Source organism: Morchella sextelata (assembly GCF_020137385.1).
Source record: "Morchella sextelata strain SCLS chromosome Unknown scls_28, whole genome shotgun sequence".
Taxonomy (NCBI): Eukaryota; Fungi; Ascomycota; class Pezizomycetes; order Pezizales; family Morchellaceae; genus Morchella; species Morchella sextelata.
This window is the reverse complement of record NW_025408643.1, coordinates 494300-515467: the sequence shown is the minus strand read 5'-3', so window position 1 is coordinate 515467 and position 21168 is coordinate 494300. Positions and strand designations below refer to the sequence as shown.

The 21168-nt window shown below is 49.9% G+C and overlaps 5 protein-coding genes across 5 annotated transcripts; 2 read left to right on the top strand and 3 right to left on the bottom strand.

Moving 5' to 3' along the window:
* Positions 1-135: 135 nt before the first annotated feature.
* Positions 136-1330, top strand: H6S33_008820 (uncharacterized protein; the record flags this gene model as incomplete). The annotated part of the gene is made up of 2 exons (XM_044840163.1): positions 136-252; positions 328-1330. Coding segments are annotated over 2 exons (1120 nt in total), but the record flags the coding sequence as incomplete, so codon positions are not given.
* Positions 1331-1434: 104 nt separating this feature from the next.
* Positions 1435-5081, top strand: H6S33_008819 (uncharacterized protein; the record flags this gene model as incomplete). The annotated part of the gene is made up of 2 exons (XM_044840161.1): positions 1435-4248; positions 4303-5081. Coding segments are annotated over 2 exons (3593 nt in total), but the record flags the coding sequence as incomplete, so codon positions are not given.
* Positions 5082-7900: 2819 nt separating this feature from the next.
* H6S33_008818 (uncharacterized protein) lies at positions 7901-8290 on the bottom strand (the record flags this gene model as incomplete). Its single annotated transcript, XM_044840160.1, has 1 exon — positions 7901-8290. The coding sequence occupies one exon, from the start codon at positions 8288-8290 to the stop codon at positions 7901-7903; it is 390 nt and encodes a 129-aa protein (XP_044687674.1).
* Positions 8291-8469: 179 nt separating this feature from the next.
* H6S33_008817 (uncharacterized protein) lies at positions 8470-10556 on the bottom strand (the record flags this gene model as incomplete). The annotated part of the gene is made up of 4 exons (XM_044840159.1): positions 8470-8691; positions 8752-9161; positions 9339-9601; positions 9649-10556. 4 exons carry the CDS (start codon positions 10554-10556, stop codon positions 8470-8472), a joined length of 1803 nt encoding a protein of 600 aa, XP_044687673.1.
* Positions 10557-10649: 93 nt separating this feature from the next.
* Positions 10650-19309, bottom strand: H6S33_008816 (uncharacterized protein; the record flags this gene model as incomplete). The annotated part of the gene is made up of 11 exons (XM_044840158.1): positions 10650-10994; positions 11088-12374; positions 12419-13054; positions 13431-13918; positions 13983-14205; positions 14256-14341; positions 14396-15188; positions 17206-17458; positions 17529-17998; positions 18073-19122; positions 19172-19309. The coding sequence occupies 11 exons, from the start codon at positions 19307-19309 to the stop codon at positions 10650-10652; spliced, it is 5769 nt and encodes a 1922-aa protein (XP_044687672.1).
* Between the last annotated feature and the right edge of the window lie 1859 nt (positions 19310-21168).

The following is a 21168-nucleotide window of genomic DNA, read 5'->3' as shown; positions in this document are numbered from 1 at the left end:
TACCAACGCTAGAGTCCCGTAGTACCCCTATTGCGAGTTCCCATACCGTCCCCTATTTACCTCCTTCGTACCCTGCGGAACACTCGCTACTCACCCCCTTGAGATTACGTTGCGTCGTCATCCGCACCGTACGACATGTCCACCCCCGACCCACCTGTATGGGCCGCACCCAACGATGTAGAAGCATTCAGACAGATGTATGAGGCCGACTCTACTGAACTATTCGATAACATCCCCACCCTCGTCCAGCGCGTCCGCCTCCAAAGGGACACCCTCCATGCACAACTCACCGCCGCTAATGAAACCATTGACAACCTCAAGGAGTAGATAAACCAGCTCAACCTCGACCTCAACGTCGCCCGTGCTGCCCCCGCCCCTACCGTCGCTGTCCCCGTTGCCGCTGCTCCCCCACCTGCTCCTGCCCCCGCCTTCAGGTCCGAAAAGTTCCCAGACCCTGAAAAATTCGATGGCACCCGCACCAAGCTCCCCGGGTTCACCACCCAACTTCGAATGAAACTTGAAGTCAACCACGATCGGTTCCGAAACGAGGCAGCAAAGGTCATCTATGCAGTCAGTCGCTTGGAAGGAAGGGCCCTTGACCAGGTCGTTCCACTCGTCAACGCTAACCCTGCCGCCCCCTTCTCCTCCGTCACCGCCTTTGTTGCCCACCTGGAAGCCTCGTTTGGAGACCCAGACCCCCGGGGTACCGCCCGTCGCCAACTCATTGCCCTGAAGCAAGGCAAAGGGGACTTCGCTACCTATTATTCGCAGTTCCTCCGCATCGTGGCATACCTGGACTATAACGAGGGAGCCAAGATCGATGCTCTGGCCGAAGGACTGTCAGAGGACTTGAAGGACGCTATGACCTACCGGACAGACAGGCCTAACACTGTCGAAGCCTATGCCACCATGTTGATGACAATCGATAACCAGGTTCGGGGCCGCAAAGCTGAACAAAGGGCCATTCGGAATACAATGGGACAATTCACCGCCCCCGCTGCTGTCGCACACCCATCTCATACCGCCGGAGGCCTCGCCCCAATGGATCTTTCCGCTCTCCAAAGCCGCCCTACTCAACGCCCTGCCATCGAACAACGATACACTTTTGTCAATGGACAACGCAAAACCTCTGCCGCTGAAAAGCAATGGCGAAGGGACAACAATCTCTGTATGTACTGTGCCAACCCCGGTCATGTTTTTGCCAACTGCCCCTCTGCCAATCGCCCGCGCGGTAACCAACCGGTTATGAGAGGCGCCCTCCTCGCACCCAGCCATACGGCCGTCGACCCTGCTGCTCCACCGGTCGCTAGTCCCGCCTCCTCTGAGTCGGGTTTTCAGTAGTCCCGGGCTTGATTAATGGCCCCTGCCCGGGACCTTTCAATGTTTCTCCTTTGTCTGCGTTTTCTATCTCTGGCTTCTCGGTATCGTCTGTAGAGGATAAACTGGATGGGGATCATTTTGTTGCTTCTTGTAAAATTATAAACAATAAAATACCCATTCAAACTCACGCACTGATCGATACCGGTTGCTCCGGATTCGCATTCATTGATGAAACATTCGCGCGCCATAACAACTTCCCATTTCTCCCCCTTAAATCACCCCGCACTCTTGAAGTCATCGACGGTCGGCCCATATCTTCTGGACAAATTACCCACCTCTGCTATCTGCCGCTATCCATTGACTCCCACCATGAAACTACCCCCTTCTTTGTTACCAAACTCGGCTCGTACCCACTCGTCCTCGGAATCCCCTGGCTTCAATTGCACGATGCAACATTACGGTTCAAGGATAATAGCATACTATTCGACTCCGAGTACTGTAAACGCAAGTGCAACTCTTCCCCGATACCCGTTCCTATTAGAGGGGTTGCACCACCGCCCCGTTTTCACCTCGTCAGTTCAGCTGCTCTTTGTCGCTTTGCTCGGAGAGACAAACTCCAAATCTTTAGTACAACTATTGAGGAAATAGATCAAGCAACGGGCGAGGCCCCTAAGCAAGACTGGAGGAACCGGGTCCCAACCCGGTATAAGAGATTTCATAAAATGATGGACGAAGAATTCGCCAAAGAGATGCCACCTCGCCGCCCCTATGATCATAAGATACCGCTCAAGGGAGAGAAAGAGCCCCCTTTTGGGCCGCTTTATGGTATGTCCCGCGAAGAACTCATTGTGATGAAACAATACATACAGGACAACCTTCAAAAGGGGTTCATTCAGGCCAGCTCTTCGCCTGCCGGTGCCCCTGTCCTATTTGTTAAAAAGGCCGATGGAACACTCCGCCTCTGTGTCGACTATCGTGGCCTCAACGAACTTACTGTCAAAAATCGCTACCCGCTGCCACTCATCCGGGAAACTCTCGACCGCCTTTCCAAAGCCAAGTGGTACACCAAACTTGACCTTCGCCAAGGGTACAACCAGATCCGAATGGCTGAGGGTGAAGAATGGAAAACAGCCTTCCGAACGCGTTACGGACATTTCGAATACACCGTAATGCCCTTCGGCCTTACCAATACACCAGCCACCTTTCAACATTTCATTAATGATTGCGTCCGTGATTACCTTGATATGTTCTGCACAGCCTACCTTGACGATATCCTTATTTATAGCGACACCTTCGAGGAACATCAAGTACACGTCGAAAAGGTCCTGGAAGCCCTACAAAGGAATGGAGTACTGCTGAAACCGGAGAAATGTGAATTTCATACACAAAGCACCACCTATCTCGGCCTGATTATCGAACCCAATGGTATTAAAATGGACCCAAAGAAAGTGGAGACGGTGAAGAATTGGACCGTCCCCAAAACAGTTAAGGATGTACAAGCATTCCTAGGTTTTGCTAACTTTTACCGCCGATTCATACGCGGGTTCTCGGAAATGGCTTCTCCTCTTACCAGACTGACACGTAAGGATATATCATTTGGATGGACATCCGAAGCCCAAACCGCCTTCAACGCCCTGAAAGGAGCCTTTACCACGGCGCCCATTCTTACTCATTTCGACCCGGAGAAGGAAATTACTGTGGAAACCGACGCATCTGACTATGTCTCCGCCGGTGTACTCTCCCAATACGATGACAATGGTATCCTCCGACCTGTTGCATACTTCTCGAAAAAGCACTCCCCCGCCGAATGCAACTACGAGATTTACGACAAGGAATTACTGGCAATCATTCGGTCTTTTGAGGAGTGGCGACCGGAACTTGAAGGGGCTGCACACCCAATCGCCGTCATATCCGATCATAAGAATCTCGAATACTTTATGAGGACCAAACAACTCAACCGGAGACAAGCACGGTGGGCAGAATACCTGTCACGGTTTGACTTTGTTATCAAATACCGACCAGGGAAACAAGGAGGGAAACCGGACGCGTTGACAAGAAGATCAGGAGATCTCCCTGGAGAGGGGGATGAAAGACAATTACATCAGAGTCAAGTCGTGTTGAAGAAGGAGAATCTCGATGCAAAGCTAAGTTTGTTGGCGGGTTCTTTCTCAAACGAGCCCGCTGAAAAGAACGCCTCACTGCAGGAATTATTCGATGAAGGATATAGCGCTGACCCGTTTCCCCAAAAGATACTGGATATGCGGGATAAAGGCGATCGACAATCAAAGGATATATCACTCGCCGAATGCACCGAGGTTGAAGGCCGATTGCTGTACCGAGGCAGCATATATGTCCCCGATTACGACCCTCTTAAGCTTCGAATCCTCCAACTTTACCATGACGCTGCCTCTGCTGGACACCCGGGACGCGAAAAAACATTCGAACTCGTCAGCCGGGACTACTACTGGCCCCTCATGCGAAATTATATTGCCCGCTACGTTCGGAACTGCCACACCTGTCAACGAAGCAAACCCAATACCCATGGAAAGCTCGGCGTACTTCGACCTTTACCGATTTCCGAACAACCATGGCAGGAGGTATCGATGGACTTCGTTACTGGCCTACCGGAAAGTGAAGGGTACGATGCAATTATGGTAGTGGTTGACCGGCTAACGAAGATGCGACATTTCCTGCCCTGCAATACTACTGTCAATTCCGAAGACGTCGCCCGACTATACCTGCGAAATATATGGAAGCTCCACGGGCTACCCACACACGTCACCTCCGACCGCGGTACGCAATTTACAGCTAAGTTTTGGAAGGCTCTTTGTAAACACCTCAACATCGAGGCAAGGATTTCCACCGCCTTCCACCCGGAGACCGACGGCCAAACCGAAAGGCTGAATGCTGTCATGGAGCAATACCTACGTGGGTATGTCTCTTATCAATAGGACGATTGGGTAAAATGGCTTCCTATGGCAGAATTCTCCGCCAACAATCAGGTCTCCGCATCCACTAAAGCTACGCCATTCTTCGCGAACTATGGATTCCACCCCCGGTTCACAGTGACGATTAAATCGCTTGACAGGACACCACCGAGTCTCAATGCTAAAGACTTCGCCTTGAAGATGAAAGAACTCCATGAGTACCTACGTTCCAACATCCGCACGGCACAAGATCAACAAGAGCAGGCCGTCAACACCAAACGAACGCCGGCTCCACGGTACGATATCGGCGATATGGTGTTTGTTTCAGCAAAAAACATCCGAACCACGCGTAACTCCCGGAAGCTGGACTGGAAGAAGCTGGGACCGTTCCCCGTTAAACAAATTATATCACCCTATGCGTATCGAGTCGACCTGCCTAGGAGTATGAAGATGCACCCTGTCTTCCACGTATCATTGCTAGACCCCGCTGCAAACGATCCTGTACCGGGGCAAATTCAACCACCACCCCCACCGGTTATCGTCGAGCAAGAGGAGGAGTATGCAGTTGAGGAAATCTTGGACTCGCGAGAAACACGGAATGGTGGCCTGCAGTACTTTGTTAAATGGACAGGCTATACCGACCCTACCTGGGAACCCGCCGCATACCACGATAATACCGCCGCCGTCGATATCTTCCATACATATTACCCCGACAAACCTGGACCGTCGGAAGGCAAGATTAAGGTTAAGGCTCGCAGGAGCTCGCGCTTGAAGGGGGGGGCTACTTTCATGGATCGACTAGTGGAGGTACGGGGTTACGGAGAGTTGTATTAGTCAGAAAGGTTCTACTGGGTTCTATCGGGTTCTGTTGATTGTTAATGTATGAGTCATGTTGGATTTGTCATCGCTGGGATTTCCTTGAGTATATTAAGGGGGGTTGTTCGTTGTTCTCGTTCTTTTCTTTCTTTTTTCTTTACGCAACGTCTTCTGTATCTACGCTGTTTATTGCTATACAATATTATCGTCCTCTTCTTTCTTTAAAGAAGACCACCGCCTCGCTTCCTTCGTGCCCCATCGAACCTTACCAACGCTAGAGTCCCGTAGTACCCCTATTGCGAGTTCCCATACCGTCCCCTATTTACCTCCTTCGTACCCTGCGGAACACTCGCTACTCACCCCCTTGAGAACAATCTGATAGTATAAAGTACATAATTGTGTAGTTTAACTAAAGAGACGAATGAAAATACCCACAGCAGTGCAAGTTGTTTAACTACAATACGGGATGGTTTGGCTACACAATGCGTTTCTGTGCCATAGGGCTATACGTGACCGGAATTGTTCTCGCAAGTGCTCAAGTGGGCTCAGTCTTACACGACTTTCATTCTAATGCTAGCCTTGCTGGAGTGATTAGGTTTAAAATTGGCGATTCTATACACACACACTATTTCTTTTCCAAATCGTCATATTTAGAAGGTACCCAGATAACCCTATATTTGCATCTCTCCTATATTTCAATCATCTATCATCAGTCCTCACCGCATCTATCTAAACATTTTCAGAACTAGAGCGGGAACTGGATTGAGTGAAAGATGGCGGTGGATTAGATTTACGGGATCAATTCAGGTAGGGAATGGCAGAAAAAAGATTTCAACTTTATGATACAACGGTTACAGAGACACAAGCAAGTTGTTTCTAAGCTTGATTCATACATTCTTGAACAAGACATATCCATGTTTTTCATGTATAAGTTTACGAAATTTACCAAGTCAATGCGATTCACTTAGTGAAAGCTCCGGCGAGGTGAGAAATACTCACATAAAACTTGATAAAGAGTTGAAAACCATGGCAGGTGAGTCTCTGACCTACAATCCCGCAGTGTCCGATATTCAAATTCTATACGCAGCAGACACAAATGAGATGAAGCGACCTTCAACCTCCAACTCCTATATTTGACCCCAACCTAACCTCAGGTGTTCAAACCCAGGAAGCGAAAGATATAACAGGAAGGAAATATTACCAGAAGAGGTAGCAAACAGGACATGGGTTAAAGACGATACTCGAGTAGCAAATCGAAATAGCGGTTTTCAGAACAGAGTTATGAAAACCGAAATCCACTACCACACCAATACGGGAAACTCAATACCAGAGACATCAAGAAAATAAATAAATAACAGATATGGAAATGTGGGAATGCATATACCAATCTATAGTTAAAGCCCAACGGAAGTAGTACACAACCTACATAAGCAGTGAAGAGATATACAAACTGGTGAGCTTAGCAGCCCCAAACCAACATAACACCCCACTAGCAGCTCAAAAATGCAGGAGAGGTGAGTGAATAAAAAGTAAAATAGAAAGGAAAAAGTCAAGTAATGACGTAAATAGGAGTGAAAAATAGAATATGGAATCATGAATAGTCAATGACCAAATTGATCAAAACTTAGGAAATCTAACGGAGCGGGGTGCTAGGACAAAGACGTAGGCATATACCGAGGCGATGATCGGCTCGGGATATATTCCAGGATGAGGACAGGGGATCGGGCTGAATACCGATCGAAACAGAATAGAATTTACTAACTAACAGAATGAAGACGTTGCATAAAGAATATAGAAAGAGAAATACAGATAGTGAGAACGAAGCCTCGAATATAAACCCCAAAGAATAACCCAATAACTAACCCTCGTAGCCACACCTAAGGAAATAACAGACAAATATAATAACATCCCACAACTGATCCCGATCCTTCTTTCCGCAACCTAACCTGAAGCGCTTAGTGCTGACTGTATCCTCCGAGTGTGTTCCTAAAATATCCAACCTAACTGAAGCCACCCTACTCCTTTACCTAACAACTCGATTTCGTAGCGTTCTCGATGGCAGCGCAGGTGGGGGCGGTCGGGCCGTGATATAGAGGTAAGAACGGAGCACTACTTATAAGAGCACCAAGAGATGAGACCTTCCCCTAGCATAAAGTAGTGGCCAGTAAATGAGTGGCGATCATCAATGTCGGAGGCATATGTGGTAGGGCAATGTCGGAAAGGAATTTGAGGTTCCCAGAGAACTATCGCCCCACAATTCCCGGCTCTATGACTATGGGTTGAACAGAACAACCCGAGTCCATTCCCATCATTGGGCATGTGCATACAGGGGGTCGTGGTTGTGGTTGCAGGGGCGGAGTTGGTGGTTGGAGGCTGTTGAGTAGGGTAACTCACTGTGAGTTTTGGTAACCCTCTCTGGTTCACTCCCGGCACCGTCACTCACCGGACGGGTGCAATGTTCAATGACTGCATGGTACTGAACGCGCCGTTCTCAAGGGGGCGAGTAGCGAGTTTTCCGCAGGGTACGAAGGAGTAGTAAAGGTCGGTGAGGGAACCTGCGATAGGGGTCCTGAGGGACTCTATCGTCGGTAAGGGTCAATGGGACAAGTGGGCAGCGAAGCGGTGGTCTTCTCGAGTAAAGAAGAGGAAGATAATATTGTATGGTAATAGACAGCGTAGGTACAGAAGACATTGCGTAAAGAAAGAAAAGGAAAAGAACAAGAAATGAGAACGAATCCCCCTAATAAACCCAAGGAAATCCCAGCGATCACAAATCCAAAGTGACTCATATATTAACAATCAACAGAACCCGGTAGAACCCAATAGAACCCTTCTGACTAATCCAACTCCTCGTAACCCAGTGTATTCACTAATCGATCCATGAAAGTAGCCCCTCCCTTCAAGCGCGAGCTCCTGCGAGTCTTAACCTTAATCTTTCCTTCCAACGGTCCAGGTTTGTCGGGGTAATGTGTATGGAAAATATCAACGGCGGCGGTATTATCGTGGTATGCGGCGGGTTGCCAGGTAGGGTCGGTATAGCCTGTCCATTTAACAAAATATTGCAGACCGTTGTTTCTTGTTCCCCATGAGTTCAAGATTTCCTCAACTGCATACTCCTCTTCCTGTTCAACGATAATAGGCGGGGGTGGTGGTTGAATTTGCCCCGGGACAAGATCATTTGCATCGGGGTCTAGCAACGATACATGGAAGACGGGGTGTATTTTCATACTCCTAGGCAGGTCTATTCGGTACGCATATGGCGATATGATTTCTTTGAGGGGAAACGGTCCCAGTTTCTTCCAGTCCAACTTCCGAGAGTTACGGGTGGTTCGGATGTATTTTGCTGAAAAAACACCATATCGCCGATATCGTACCGCGGAGCCGGAGTTCGTTTGGTATTAACGGCCTACTCTTGTTGGTCTTGCGTGGTGCGGATATTGGAACGTAGGTATTCGTGGAGTTCTTTCATCTTCGAGGCGAAGTCTTTAGCATTGAGGCTTGGTGGGGTCCTGCGAAGCAATTTAATCGTCACTGTAAACTGGGAGTGGAAACCATAGTTCGCGAAGATTGGTGTAGCTTTGGTGGATGCGGAGACTTGATTGTTGGTGGAGAATTCTGCCATAGAGAGCTATTTTACCCAATCGTCCTGTTGATAAGAGACATATCCACGTAAGTATTGTTCTATTACGGCGTTCAGCCTTTCGGATTGGCCGTCGGTCTCCGGGTGGAAGGCAGTGGACATTCTTGCTTCGATGCCGAAGTGTTTACAGAGAGCTCTCCAGAATCTGGCTGTAAATTGCATGCCGCAGTCGGAGGTGACATGTATGAGTAGCCCATGGAGTTTCCATATATTTCGCAAATATAGTTGGGCGACGTCTTCGGAGTTGACGGTGGTGTTATAGGGTAGGAGATGTTGCATTTTTGTTAACCGGTCAACGACTACCATAATCACGTTGTACTCTTCGCTCTCCGGTAGGCCAGTAACAAAGTCCATTGATACCTCCTGCCATGGCTGTTCAGGAATCGGTAAAGGTCGAAGTACGCCGAGTTTTCCATGGGTGTTGGGTTTAGTTCGTTGACAGGGGTGGCAGTTCCGAACTTAGTGGGCAATGTAATTCCGTATAAGGGGCCAGTAGTAGTCTCAACTGAGGAGTTCAAATGTTTTTTCGCGTCCCGGGTGTCCGGTGGAGATAGCGTCATGGTAAAGTTGGAGGATCCGGAGCTTAAGAGGGTCTTAATCCGGTACATATATGCTGCCTTGGTAGAGTAACCGACCTTCAACCTCGGTACATTCAGCGAGTGATATGCCCTTTGATTGTCGCTCGCCTTTGTACCGCATATCCAGTATCTTTTGTGGGAACGGGTCAGAGTTATATCCTTCGTCAAATAGTGTATTCAGTGAGGCGTTCATTTCAGCGGGTTCGTTTGAAAAAGAACCCGCCAACAAACTTAGCTTTGCTTCAAGATTCTCCTTCTTCAATACGACTTGACTCTGATGTAATTGCCTTTCATTCCCCTCCCCAGGGAGATCTCCTGATCTTCTTGTCAACGCGTCCGGTTTCCCTCCTTGTTTCCCTATCGATACTTGATAACAAAATTGAACCGTGATAGGTATTCCGCCCAGCGTGCTTGCCTCCGGTTAAGTTGTTTAGTATTCATAAAGTATTCGAGATTCTTATGATCGGATATGACGGCGATTGGGTGTGCAGCCACTTCAAGTTGCGGTCGCCATTCCTCAAAGGATCGAATAATCGCCAGTAATTCCTTTTCGTAAATCTCGTAGTTGCATTCGGCAGGGGAGTGCTTTTTTGAGAAGTATGCGACGGGTCGAAGGGTACCATTATCATCGTATTGGGAGAGTACACCGGCAGAGATATAGTCAGATGCATCAGTTTCCACAGTAATTTCTTTCTCCGGGTCGAAATGGGTAAGGATGGGAGCGGTTGTGAAGGCTTCTTTCAGGGCATTGAAGACAGTTTGAGCTTCGGATATGCATTCGAATGATATGTCCTTGCGTGTCAGTCTGGTAAGAGGGGAAGCCAGTTCCAAGAATCCACGTATGAATCGGCGGTAAAAGCTAGCGAAACCCAGAAATGCTTGCACATCCTTAACTGTTTTGGGGACGGTGCAATTCTTCACTGTCTGCACTTTTCTTGGATCCATTTTAATGCCGTTGGGTTCAATAACAAGGCCAAGGTAGGTGGTGCTCTGTGTGTGAAATTTGCATTTCTCTGGTTTCAGCAGTACTCCATTTCTTTGTAGGGCTTCTAGGACCTTTTCGACATTTACTTGGTGTTCTTCGAAGGTGTCGCTGTAGATGAAAATATCGTTAAGGTAGGCTGTACAGAACATATCAAGGTAGTTGCGAACGCAATCGTTAATAAAGTTTTGGAAGGTGGCTGGCGCATTGGTAAGGCTGAAGGGCATCACCGTATATTCGAAGTGCCTGTAACGCGTACGAAAGGCTGTTTTCCATTCTTCACCTTCAGCCATTCGGATCTGGTTATACCCTTGGCGAAGATCAAGTTTGGTATACCACGTGGCTTTGGAAAGGCGGTCGAGAGTATCCCAGATGAGCGGCAGTGGTTAGCGGTTCTTAACGGTGAGTTCATTGAGGCCGCGATAATCAACACAGAGACGAAGTGTTCCATCAGCCTTTGTAACAAATAGGACAGGAGCACCGGTGGGGGAAGAGCTGGCCTGAATAAAGCCCTTTTTAAGGTTGTCCTGTATGTATTGCTTAAGCATGATGAGTTCCTCACAGGACATACCATAGAGTGGCCCAAACGGGGGATCTTTTCCTTCCTGAAGCGGTATCTTATGATCATTGGGGCGGCCTGGCGGCATTCCGCTACCGAACTTCTCGTTCATCATTTTATGTAACCTCTTGTACCAGGTTGGAGCTCGGTTTCTCCAGTCTTCCTTAGGGGCCTTGCCCATGGCTTAGTCGATTTCCTCTATAGTTGTGCCGAAGATTTGGAGTCTGTCCCTTCGAGCAAATCGGCAGTGGGCAGCTGAACTCACGAGGTGGAGGCGGGGTGGTGGTGCAATTCCTTTAATGGGAACGGGTGTTGCGGAGGAGTTGCACTTGCAGTTGCAGTATTCGGAGTCCAACAGTATGCTATTATCTTTAAACCGTAGTGTGGCATCGTGTAATTGAAGCCAAGGGATTCCGAGTACGAGTGGGTACGAGCCGAGTTTGGTGACGAAGAAGGGAATAGTTTCATGGTGGGAGTCAATTGACAGCGGTAGGTAGCACAGGTGGGTAATCTCTCCGGAGGATATGAGCCGTCCGTCGATGACTTCAAGAGTGCGGGGTGATTTAAGAGTTAAAAATGGGAGGTTATTATAGCGCGCCAATGTTTCATCAATGAATGTGAACCCGGAGCAAACGGTATCAATCAATGCGTGAGTTTGGATAGATATTTTATTGTTTACAATTTTACAAGAAGCAACAAAATGATCCCCATCCAATTTATCCTCCACACACGATACCGAGAAGCCAGGGATAGAAAACGCAGACAAATGAGAAACATTAGGAGGTCCCGGCAGGGGCCATTGATCAAGTCCGGGACTACTGAAAACCCGACTTAGAGGAGGGGGAGCTAGTGATCGGTGGGACAGCTGGATCGGCGGCAGTATGAGCGGGTGCGAGAAGGGTGCCACCCATAACCGGTTGGTTCCCACGCGGGCGATTGACAGAAGGGCAGTTGGCGAAGACATGGCCGGGGTTGGCGCAGTACATACAGAGATTGTTGTCCCTTCTCCATTGTTTTTAAGCGGCGAGGTCTTGCGTTGTCTATTGACAAAGGTGCATCGTTGTTCGGTGGCAGGGCATTGAGCGGGACGGGCTTGGAGAGCGGAGAGGTCCATTGGGGCGAGGCCTCCGGCGGTATGAGATGGGTGTGCGACAGCGGCGGGGGCGGTAAATTGTCCTATCGTATAACGGATGGCCAGTTGTTCAGCCTTACAGCCCCGAACCTGGTTGTCGATTGTCATTAACCTGGTGGCGTATGCCTCTACAGTGTTAGGCCTGTCCATCCGGTATGTCATGGCATCCTTCAGATATTCTGACAGTACTTCGGACAGGGCATCGATCTTGTCTCCTTCGTTGTAGTTTAGGTAGGCCACAATACGGAGGAACTGTGAGTAATAGATGGCAAAGTCTCCTTTGCCTTGCTTCAGGGCGACCAGTTGGCGATGGGTGGTACCCCGAGGATCTGGGTCTCCAAACGAGGCTTCCAGGTGGGCAATGAATGCAGTGGCAGAGGAGAAGGGAGCAGCAGGGTTAGCATTAACGAGTGGAATGACCTGGTCAAGGGCCCTTTCTTCCAAGTGGCTGAGGCATAGATAACTTTTGCTGCCTCGTTTCGGAACCGATCGTTGTTGACCTCAAGTTTCATTCGGAGTTGGGTGGTGAACCCGGTGAGCTTGGTACAGGTGCCGTCGAATTTTTCAGGGTCTGAGAACTTTTCGGATCTGAAGGTGGAGACAGTAGTAGGTGGGGGAGCAGCGACAATAGGGGCAGAGACGGCAGGGGCGGATGCGGCGCGAGCGACATTGAGGTCGAGGTTGACCTGGGTTACCTGCTCTTCAAGGTTGTCGATGGTTTCATTGGCGGCGGCGAGTTGTGTACGAGCGGGATCCCTCTCGTGGCGGATACGTTGGACGAGGACAGCGATGTTGTTAAATAATTCAGCAGCGTTCATCAGCAAAAAATGAAGTCTCGTCTTGTGACGCCTGGGCGCCCCAGACCCCCCAGACGCTCCAGACGACACAAAGCGATTTCTTACTGCATACCGACACCTGGGTGCCCCGCGACGAGAGCCCTGCATCTCTTGGGCAACCGACGATATCGCGAAGGCTAAAGACGAAAACCTTCTCCTATCCCTCAAAAACGTCGTCCCGACGTCTAAAGACGAGCTCGTCTTCTGGACATAGGAGGTAGCCCCTCTACCATTATGCTCGCATCTTGGTCTATGAAAGTCATCCTACGCCCTCGTCACCTCGCCTTTAGTCTAATTACCTACCTCATATTGGCCGACTTATGTCCTCAACCTGCCTATCTCGACCACTACATATCGTCTTTCCGCTCGCACTCTCTGTCTCTTGACAGTTTATATCGTCCTTTTTCACCAATCTGCGCCTTCCGACAGCTATCCCGTCTTTTGGTTCACACTCTTCGTCTTTTCATTCGCAAATCTCGTCTTACGGCAACTATATCTCCTCTTTTGGTCTAAATTCTTTGTCTTTCCATCCCTTGATTCTACGTTTGAATTTTCTTTAGGTGATACTGTATATTGATTCATTGTCTTTTGACGCCCCTCGCTCTAGCTAGTTCGTCTATTTAGGTGAGAGCTATCTGACCCTTTGTACTTTGCTCCTGCGCGGTCTCCCTCTCCGTCTTCTGACCACTTCTCCTGAGTGCTCTTCTCCGCCCTGCGTCATACTGACATCTCTCTCTACGTCTTTTTCAATATTTACATTAATCCCGGTAGTTGTTCCAATAGTCCCATCTATCTGGCTTTCTGCATCGACTACGTAGTCCCCGACTGTAGATGGAGTGACATTGCCCTCCTCCCCGTCATCATCGTCAAACGGCGGATCGCCTGCCTCGTCGGACCCCATATCGTCGTCGTCAGTCTCCGTACTGAGCTTGGATCGGAGACCCTCCAAAAAGCTGCCTACTCCAGGGTCAATAATTGCCTCCCTGCTCTCCGTAGCGGTAATCCTGCAGCAGTTTGTCCTCTTGATCCGTTTCAATATCTCGTGTCGAATCCCTTTCAGTACTAGATTTGACGTCTCATCGTCGGGGAAGGACCTCTTCCATGTGCGCATGTGCCTCTCGAAAATTACTAGCACCACCGTCAATAATGATGCCCGTCGATAACCTGACCAGATGAAAGACGGGGTGCTCACCGCCATAATAGTCCTTATTGAAGACACCATTCTTCCAGTTGCTGCCTCCAATTACGTGGACTCTCAGCGCATGGTAAAGTACAGTAGAAACCAGGCAGAGAAAAGACGGGTTGATACAACTCTCAAATTCCGGATGGTTGACGGCAATCCCACGATTGGTCTTATAGTAGGCGTAGACGATAAAACGCGGTATTTGAGGTGCGGCGAAATGCCATTGCGTGGGCTAAAGACGTTAGTACCAAATCTGTGCCCCTGGACGAACAGTGGATATACCTCGTAATGAGTGGGATCACAATTGAAACGGTCATCTGTCAGGAGGTAATCGACACGGGCTTTTGCTTGCTCGCCGGTCATGCCGGCTAGTCCTTAATATAACGCGATTACCGCTTTTGCCTTCTCCATCATGTGTGAACGAGTCCGTTGATGATAAAACCTCACCTGCCCGGACACGCCGGTCGACAACTCCGCTGGAAAGTCGGTTCCCGCCCTGGCAAAATCCCATGAATTTCTGACCATGGATGCCAATTCCAATACCGAGGGCATCGGATTTTTGAATAGTGTCTCTTTGGTGAGATGCCATCCAGCTTTTTCGATTAGAGTCCTCAGCTCAATGTCGAATTGCCCTAAGCTAAGATGTCGGAGAGCTCTGGTTTTGTTGGGATCGGTAGGGTCTACCGGCGCTAGTAGATTTTGTGATGACGACTCTCCAGAATACCCACCGCCGCTGCCACTAGCATAATCTGTACTCCTGACGACTTTGGAAGGGGCTCTTGTCGACGCCGGTCTAGAAAGCTCAGAAAGTTGACGACGGACTTCGGGGCGGGTCCCCCCCGACGATGTTCTAATAGACTCAGAATCTTGATAACCGGAGTGAGTATGTGTCTGACTAGTTAGGGCGTTTCGACGGGTAGGAGACCTATTACCACGGCCGGGGGAGGCATAAAAAGTGTCATGTGGCTGGTTCGCGTCAGATTCTCTATTTTGTGCGGCCGACGGTAACGTATCCCTCGACGAGGATTGCTGAAATTGAGACTCCTGGGGTGGTAGGCTTGAGAGTGGCGAGCTCGTAGGTTGTCGGGCATTGACTCTCCCGTCTTTTGTCAAATACATCTCGCCATGAAGCTGTAAATCAATCTGTGAAGCTCTTTGTGATGGGTCCCCGTATTCGGAGACATCGTCTTCAGACTCCGTTTCTTGTCCTCGCGCCTATGACGATCTCGTAGGCAATCATCTGGCTGAGTCATGTGGAAAGGTGCTTGGAATCTCCTGTGAAGATCGTACATGTCTTTGGGTGGTCGGTCGTCTGTCCCTGCTAAACGACCTGGTGTTCCGACGGGAGGAAGTTTGTCTGTAGGTGTTTTGCGAGGGACTGGAGGAGTTAGACAAATGAAACTGACTCTCTCGCTGAGGCATTGTCAAGGATGTCTTTGTCGGTAGGATGGGCAGAGCATCGTACCAACTTCATAAGAGAGTTTTGGGAAGGGGGAGTGGGGAGATGACTCGGAGGGCAACTTCTGCCATGATTTAATTGATCCATACACGGACCAATAGCTAGAGGCAAACGACGGTAGGAGATATGTCCCGCGATTTGTTCCGAGCACCTAGAATCCAAGGGTTAGCCTAAATAAGTCCACTATAATACAGATTCATGCCGTTCAACTAAATCGTGTGCGGGTAATCGAGGGCGGTCAAGTCAAAACCCTCTCAAGTCCGAGTTGGCGTCCCTGTCAAGCTCATCTTCTTGGAAGAAGCTCGTCTCCTGGAAGAGTGACTGGCAGGCAGCTGTCATTCCGACCGATAGTTCCATTCCCACATCAACCTGTCCGGGCTCGACTGCTTAATGCCATGGGTATACAGCTTTCCGAACGGAGTCATCCCATCCCTCCGACGCAATACCCTTCTTCCATATGGATGGTATTTCGTGTTTGTAGGTTTACGTCATGTGGCTGCAGTGTACGCGACTACAGTCATATGGGCTAAACGAGCAAGAGAGATTATTTACTTGCCTTCTGATCAGATTACTGAGATCTGATTCGAAACGTACACCCACTGATAGATATAGGTCAACAACGCGAAGACAAACGATCGACATTCAGTCGCCATGCTAGTAGAAAACCTAAAATCCAAGGGTTAGCCTCAACTCCACCATAATACAGATTCATGCCGTTTCACTAAATCCTATGCGGGTAGTCGAGGGCGGTCAAGTCAAAACCCTCTCAAGTCAGAGTTGGCGTCCCTAGCAAGCTCGCGTTCCCGGAGGGTGGGCAATGGCAGGAGACAAAAAAGGCTTCGATCCCGCACCCTTCCTGTCCGGGCTTTACTGCTATTTGTGTTCAGTCGATCCAGTCCGTTTACTAGAGTCGTCATAGGCCAAGCGAGCAACAGAGATTGTGTACTCGCCTTCAGATTGGATACAGGAGAGGAGAACAGGTTGGACGCGACTTGGATTGTCAGATGACTAAGCACTTGCTTGGCGTCGGCTACGTCTTTTTGCTCAACATACTCATCACTGTATTGTATTCGGTCGAGTGACGCTCCTAATAACAGTATACTACTAATGATCAGACGAATCTATAATGACCCCAACCAGCATCGAAAGACCTAACTCACCTCACATGCTGCGCCAAAAGACCCTAACAGATATCACTAACCCTAAACCAAAAGGACCCCCGTCAAATAACCCGAAAGAGATAAAACTAACCCCCAAAAGACCCAATAAAGATAAGACTAACCCCAAAAGACCCAAAATAGATAAGACTAACCCCCAAAAGATCCAATAAAGATAAGACTAACCCCAAAAGACCAAAATAGATAAGACTAATCCCAAAAGATGACCAGGACAACTGTCAAACCACCCAAAACAGATAGACCAAACATATCGCAACAACTGCCAAAGAGGCTAAAAAATAGCGCCATAAAAGATAGGCCGACAAAAAGACGAGAACCACAACCGTCAAAAGCTAAAGGTTGCGACTAGGGTCAGAAAGCTCACGAGCAGGTGACTGGAGCGTGCAACCTACTATCAACCAGTGCTACTCGAAACGAAGTTTCTTTCGAGTCGCAGGACGAGAGACGGAAGTCCAGCCCTTCGCAGGGATGTCGGGGAGGTTGATGTTAGTGGGGGGAGGGGAGATTTGGGGGTGGGGGAACTGGGGAAGAGGGGAATTGTTTGGAGCTTAGCCACTTCAATCGAACTGGCCGATGCATCGGTAAGGTAACCCACTTCCATATCGATTGACTCGTTCCCGCGCCCGCCGTGAGGAATACCCCCATCAGGGCCATCATTAACGTAACTACTTTCCCCGGCAGGCTCTTCGCCGGGCATCTCTTCTTGCATAGTTCTTTCAGACTCCGGAGCGCTGTCAGCTTGTGAACCTGTGGCCCGGCTTTCGTACTCTGGTATTAAGTCCCCTTGCTCTTCCTCCTGCTCACTCTCATAGGGCGAGCTCTCAGCAGGCTCATCGAACAGATGGTGTCTAACGTATTGACCGCATTAGCCGCATTAGGAGAAACTATGCTACTGGTACGGAATTTAGTCCAGCTTACGCTCTCGATCTTTTCCCTCCTCGCTGGGCAGCAGTAGTCTGAGCAGGTGTTTTGGCCGTGGTCTTCGGGCCGGGTGTCTTTGATGGCGGCGTCTTGGCCGGCGTCTTGGGCCCGGGTGTCTTGGATGGCGGCATCTTGGCCGGCGTCTTGAGCCCAGGTGTCTTTGTCTTCTTTCTCCTTGGGGCCTCCTCCTCCTCTTCTTCCTCCTCTTCTTCCTCGTCCTCCTCCTCTTCTTCTTCCTCGTCATCGACGTTCTCGTCCTCCTCGCGCTTTTCGTCGTCGTCGTCGCCATCATCGTCGTCTTTCTGGGCCGCCTTGCTCGAGCTACCCCCTGCCTTGCCTTTCGGGCCCACCTTGCTCGAGCTGCCCTCTCCGGCGTTCTCTCCTCTGGGCTTTTTATGGGAACTCGACCCTCCACCTTCACCCTCGCCTTCGTTGTCGTCGTCGGCGGTGGAGTCTGCCTGGCATTTCTATCGCGCTCATTATAAACCACCAATAGTCTCAGTCGCGGTGCAACTTTACAAGCATTGAGCAATACTCTGACATCTTTCTCCGACTGTAGGAAGATGACCTGTTCAGGTAACGGCCGGTAAACACGATATTGACCCGACGCGGTCTTGGAAAACTTCTCGTCGAGCACAAGAGACCTGACCAAATGGCGTATCGCGGGGTGTGGCAAGTCAGAAGCACCGCCGCGGGTTTCAGGGTCTAGTTGTACCCCCCTGACCATCCTCACGACCTCCGATAGATACGGACCGGGAAGTGAACTAAACGTCAGGTAGGGATGCCCACTAAAGGTTCTTGGAGTCCAATTAAGCATTTCCCAAGGCTTCCGACGTAGTCCCAACTTCGCCCCTCCGAGTCGCTCAAAGCGGTATTTGGAGGGGAAACAATGCGAAATGCCGATAGGCCGATCACTAAGATATGGTGCCCTTTCGACCTTCCGGGTCTTCACCGAGAAGGGCTCATCGGCTTCCTCAGATGTCTCTTCGTCGTCCGTCTCATCTCCGACGTCTGCCTTGTCCCTCAGCTTCTCCGCTTCGTCTTCCGACGAGGCAAATTCGTCAATGTTAGGGTAGACCTCGTCCTCGTCGTCAGGCAGAGGCGCCTGAGCCTGCTTGCTCCTCTTTGTCGAACTGCGAGTTGGCGCCGTCTCGCGCTGCTTGCCCTTGCCTTTTGTGTCGGTCACCTTCCCCTTGGTCTCCTTCTTCTTTGCTGCTTTCGCCTTCGCTGACTTCGCCGCATGCTCCTTCTCTTTGAGTGCCTCAGAGAACTTCTCTCTATCCTCAGCAGACTTACGTTTGGCAAGATCTTGGAGTGTACTGCTCACACAGACTTTGATCAAGGCCCCTTGTAAGGCGCAATCTTCCTCCGGCTGTTGAAGCAGGCGTCTGAATTTATTCCAGGGCGGATAACTGAGCAGGAGTCTCACGGCCTCGTCCCATTGCTCGTCTGTTGCCATAGTTCTGCTGGCAATCGCATTCTCGACAAAGTAGTCGTGCACAGCTTCGAACATGTTCCTCCATTGGGCCAGCGTAATGCCGAGCAAGGACTTAATTTCGGCGCGGGTAAATTTGCTCTTTTTCGCATACCCCTGGTGGGCGTCAGAAGGCGAGAGATATAGGACTTGATAGAAATCTTACCTCTGCTATGCACGCTGCTCTGCTAATCGACAAAACCCAGGGGCCCTCCTTATCGGCCCATTCCATTCTTTTCTTCGGAGATGACCTTCCCGCTTGGGCTAATGCCGACTTGTTCTTACCCGACCGAGTTCCCACCATTTTAGTCAGTTGCGTTAGGAAGGTGGTCAAAAGACGGTTGACCGTTGGTGGATGCCTTCAGGAGGATAGACTCCGGGGAAACAACGGGGTATTTAGACCCTTATATAGAACAAAGACTGTGCGAATTACCATCGTGAGGGTGTGCTGGAATCGGCAACTCGTAACGCCTAACCATATACACAAGGCAGGGGACGACAAACAAAGGCTCATCGTCGCCGGATTAGGTTAATGAATGAACCAACACGAGTACTTTGACGGAGGTTTGCAACTGTTGGTGGTGAGGTCGGACAACGTTGTGATGAATGATGTCAGGTCGCATGTGCTTGGCAAAGCTTGGGTCGCGGCTGACGACCCCGGGGAAACGATCGTCGGTCTGTGCTACAGTCGCCATTTTGCTCAGTCAGAATTCCAGCAGTATAAACCCACTCGATACCAGTGCCAGTGAACGCGAGAATGAGGCATACCACGAAGCAAAAGACGCGCACGACAAGCCAAAAGACCATCACGACTGATCAAGAAAGCGGATGTCATCCACACCTTGCCCCCTGTGCCCAAGGTATTACCGTCGCACGGGACATCTTGCAAGACATATTTACCGGCATCATGGCGGTGACGATGCGCCTGAGGACGAGCGTTTAGAAGACGAAACTACGCTGCCAGACGCCGGGCCTGGTATGCTTACTCTGGTAATTGATGGCTCGGACGATTCTACAGACTCAGAAGCCGACTCTAAGGCGGAATCTGACTTTGACCCTGACTCCGACGACGATGGCCCTGCGGCGATCGCCCCCCCGATCTCAGAGCAAGCTGACGATAATCAAAGGGCCACAGCATACCTACCCAACAGTGGACAAAGACTAGGGTGGGTCCAGGGCTATCGGGACTATATGGAAGAGAATTGGAAGCCCTGGGCACCGTTCAAAGACGCGGCGGAATGGAGATTGGCTCGTTTCTTTATCGAGCACAAGCTGACCTCTACATCAATTGACGCCTACTTCAATGAGGAGTTGCACAAGACAACAAAGAACGAGCGTTCCTTTCAGTCCGCTTATACTTTCCAGAACCAGCTCGACAAAAGGACGGGCTCCCCACCTAACATTCAATACGGGACCGTCGGGGACCTCTTTGGAAGAACGACCGACTTATATTACAGGAATCCGGTCGAATGCGTGAGGTATCTCTTGGGTCAACGTTGCTACAAGTCGAGCATGGTTTATCGGCCGGAGAGGGTTTACGACGCGGACGGATATCAACTCTATTCCGAGATGCATACAGCGGACTGTTGGTGGAATATGCAGGAAAGACTTCCTACCGGGGCCACGATTGTCCCGATTATCTGCAGCTCCGACGTCACGCATCTGACAAACTTCTCCGGAGACAAGAAGACCTGGCCGATATATATAACGATAGGCAATATACCGGGAAAAGTACGATCCAAGCCATCGACCAAGACGCATTTGCTACTCGCACTATTGCCAATACCTCCTAAGATAATTGGCGACGCGAGGTCAAAGGGGAGACTCCGGTCCTGGGCGGCGGAGACGCTGAGGAGAGTCATGTCAGTTATACTGAAGCCTCTGCTGCACTTTGACCAAAGGCTCGGCATCTTAATGGGCTGGTCAGACGGGTACGAGAGACGTTGTTGGACGATTCTGACGGCATGGCTTTCGGACCACCTGGAGAGCTGCAATATTCTGAATACCAAGTTCAACTTGTGCCCCAAGTGCGAGATACCCGTCAATAGACTGGGCGAATACGAAGCCGAACCGCTCAAGACCTACACTCGTGATCAGGATGAATACAAGAGAATGTATCGTCAGTACAGGGCGCTGAAGGTACTGGAGAATCCGATGAGAGAC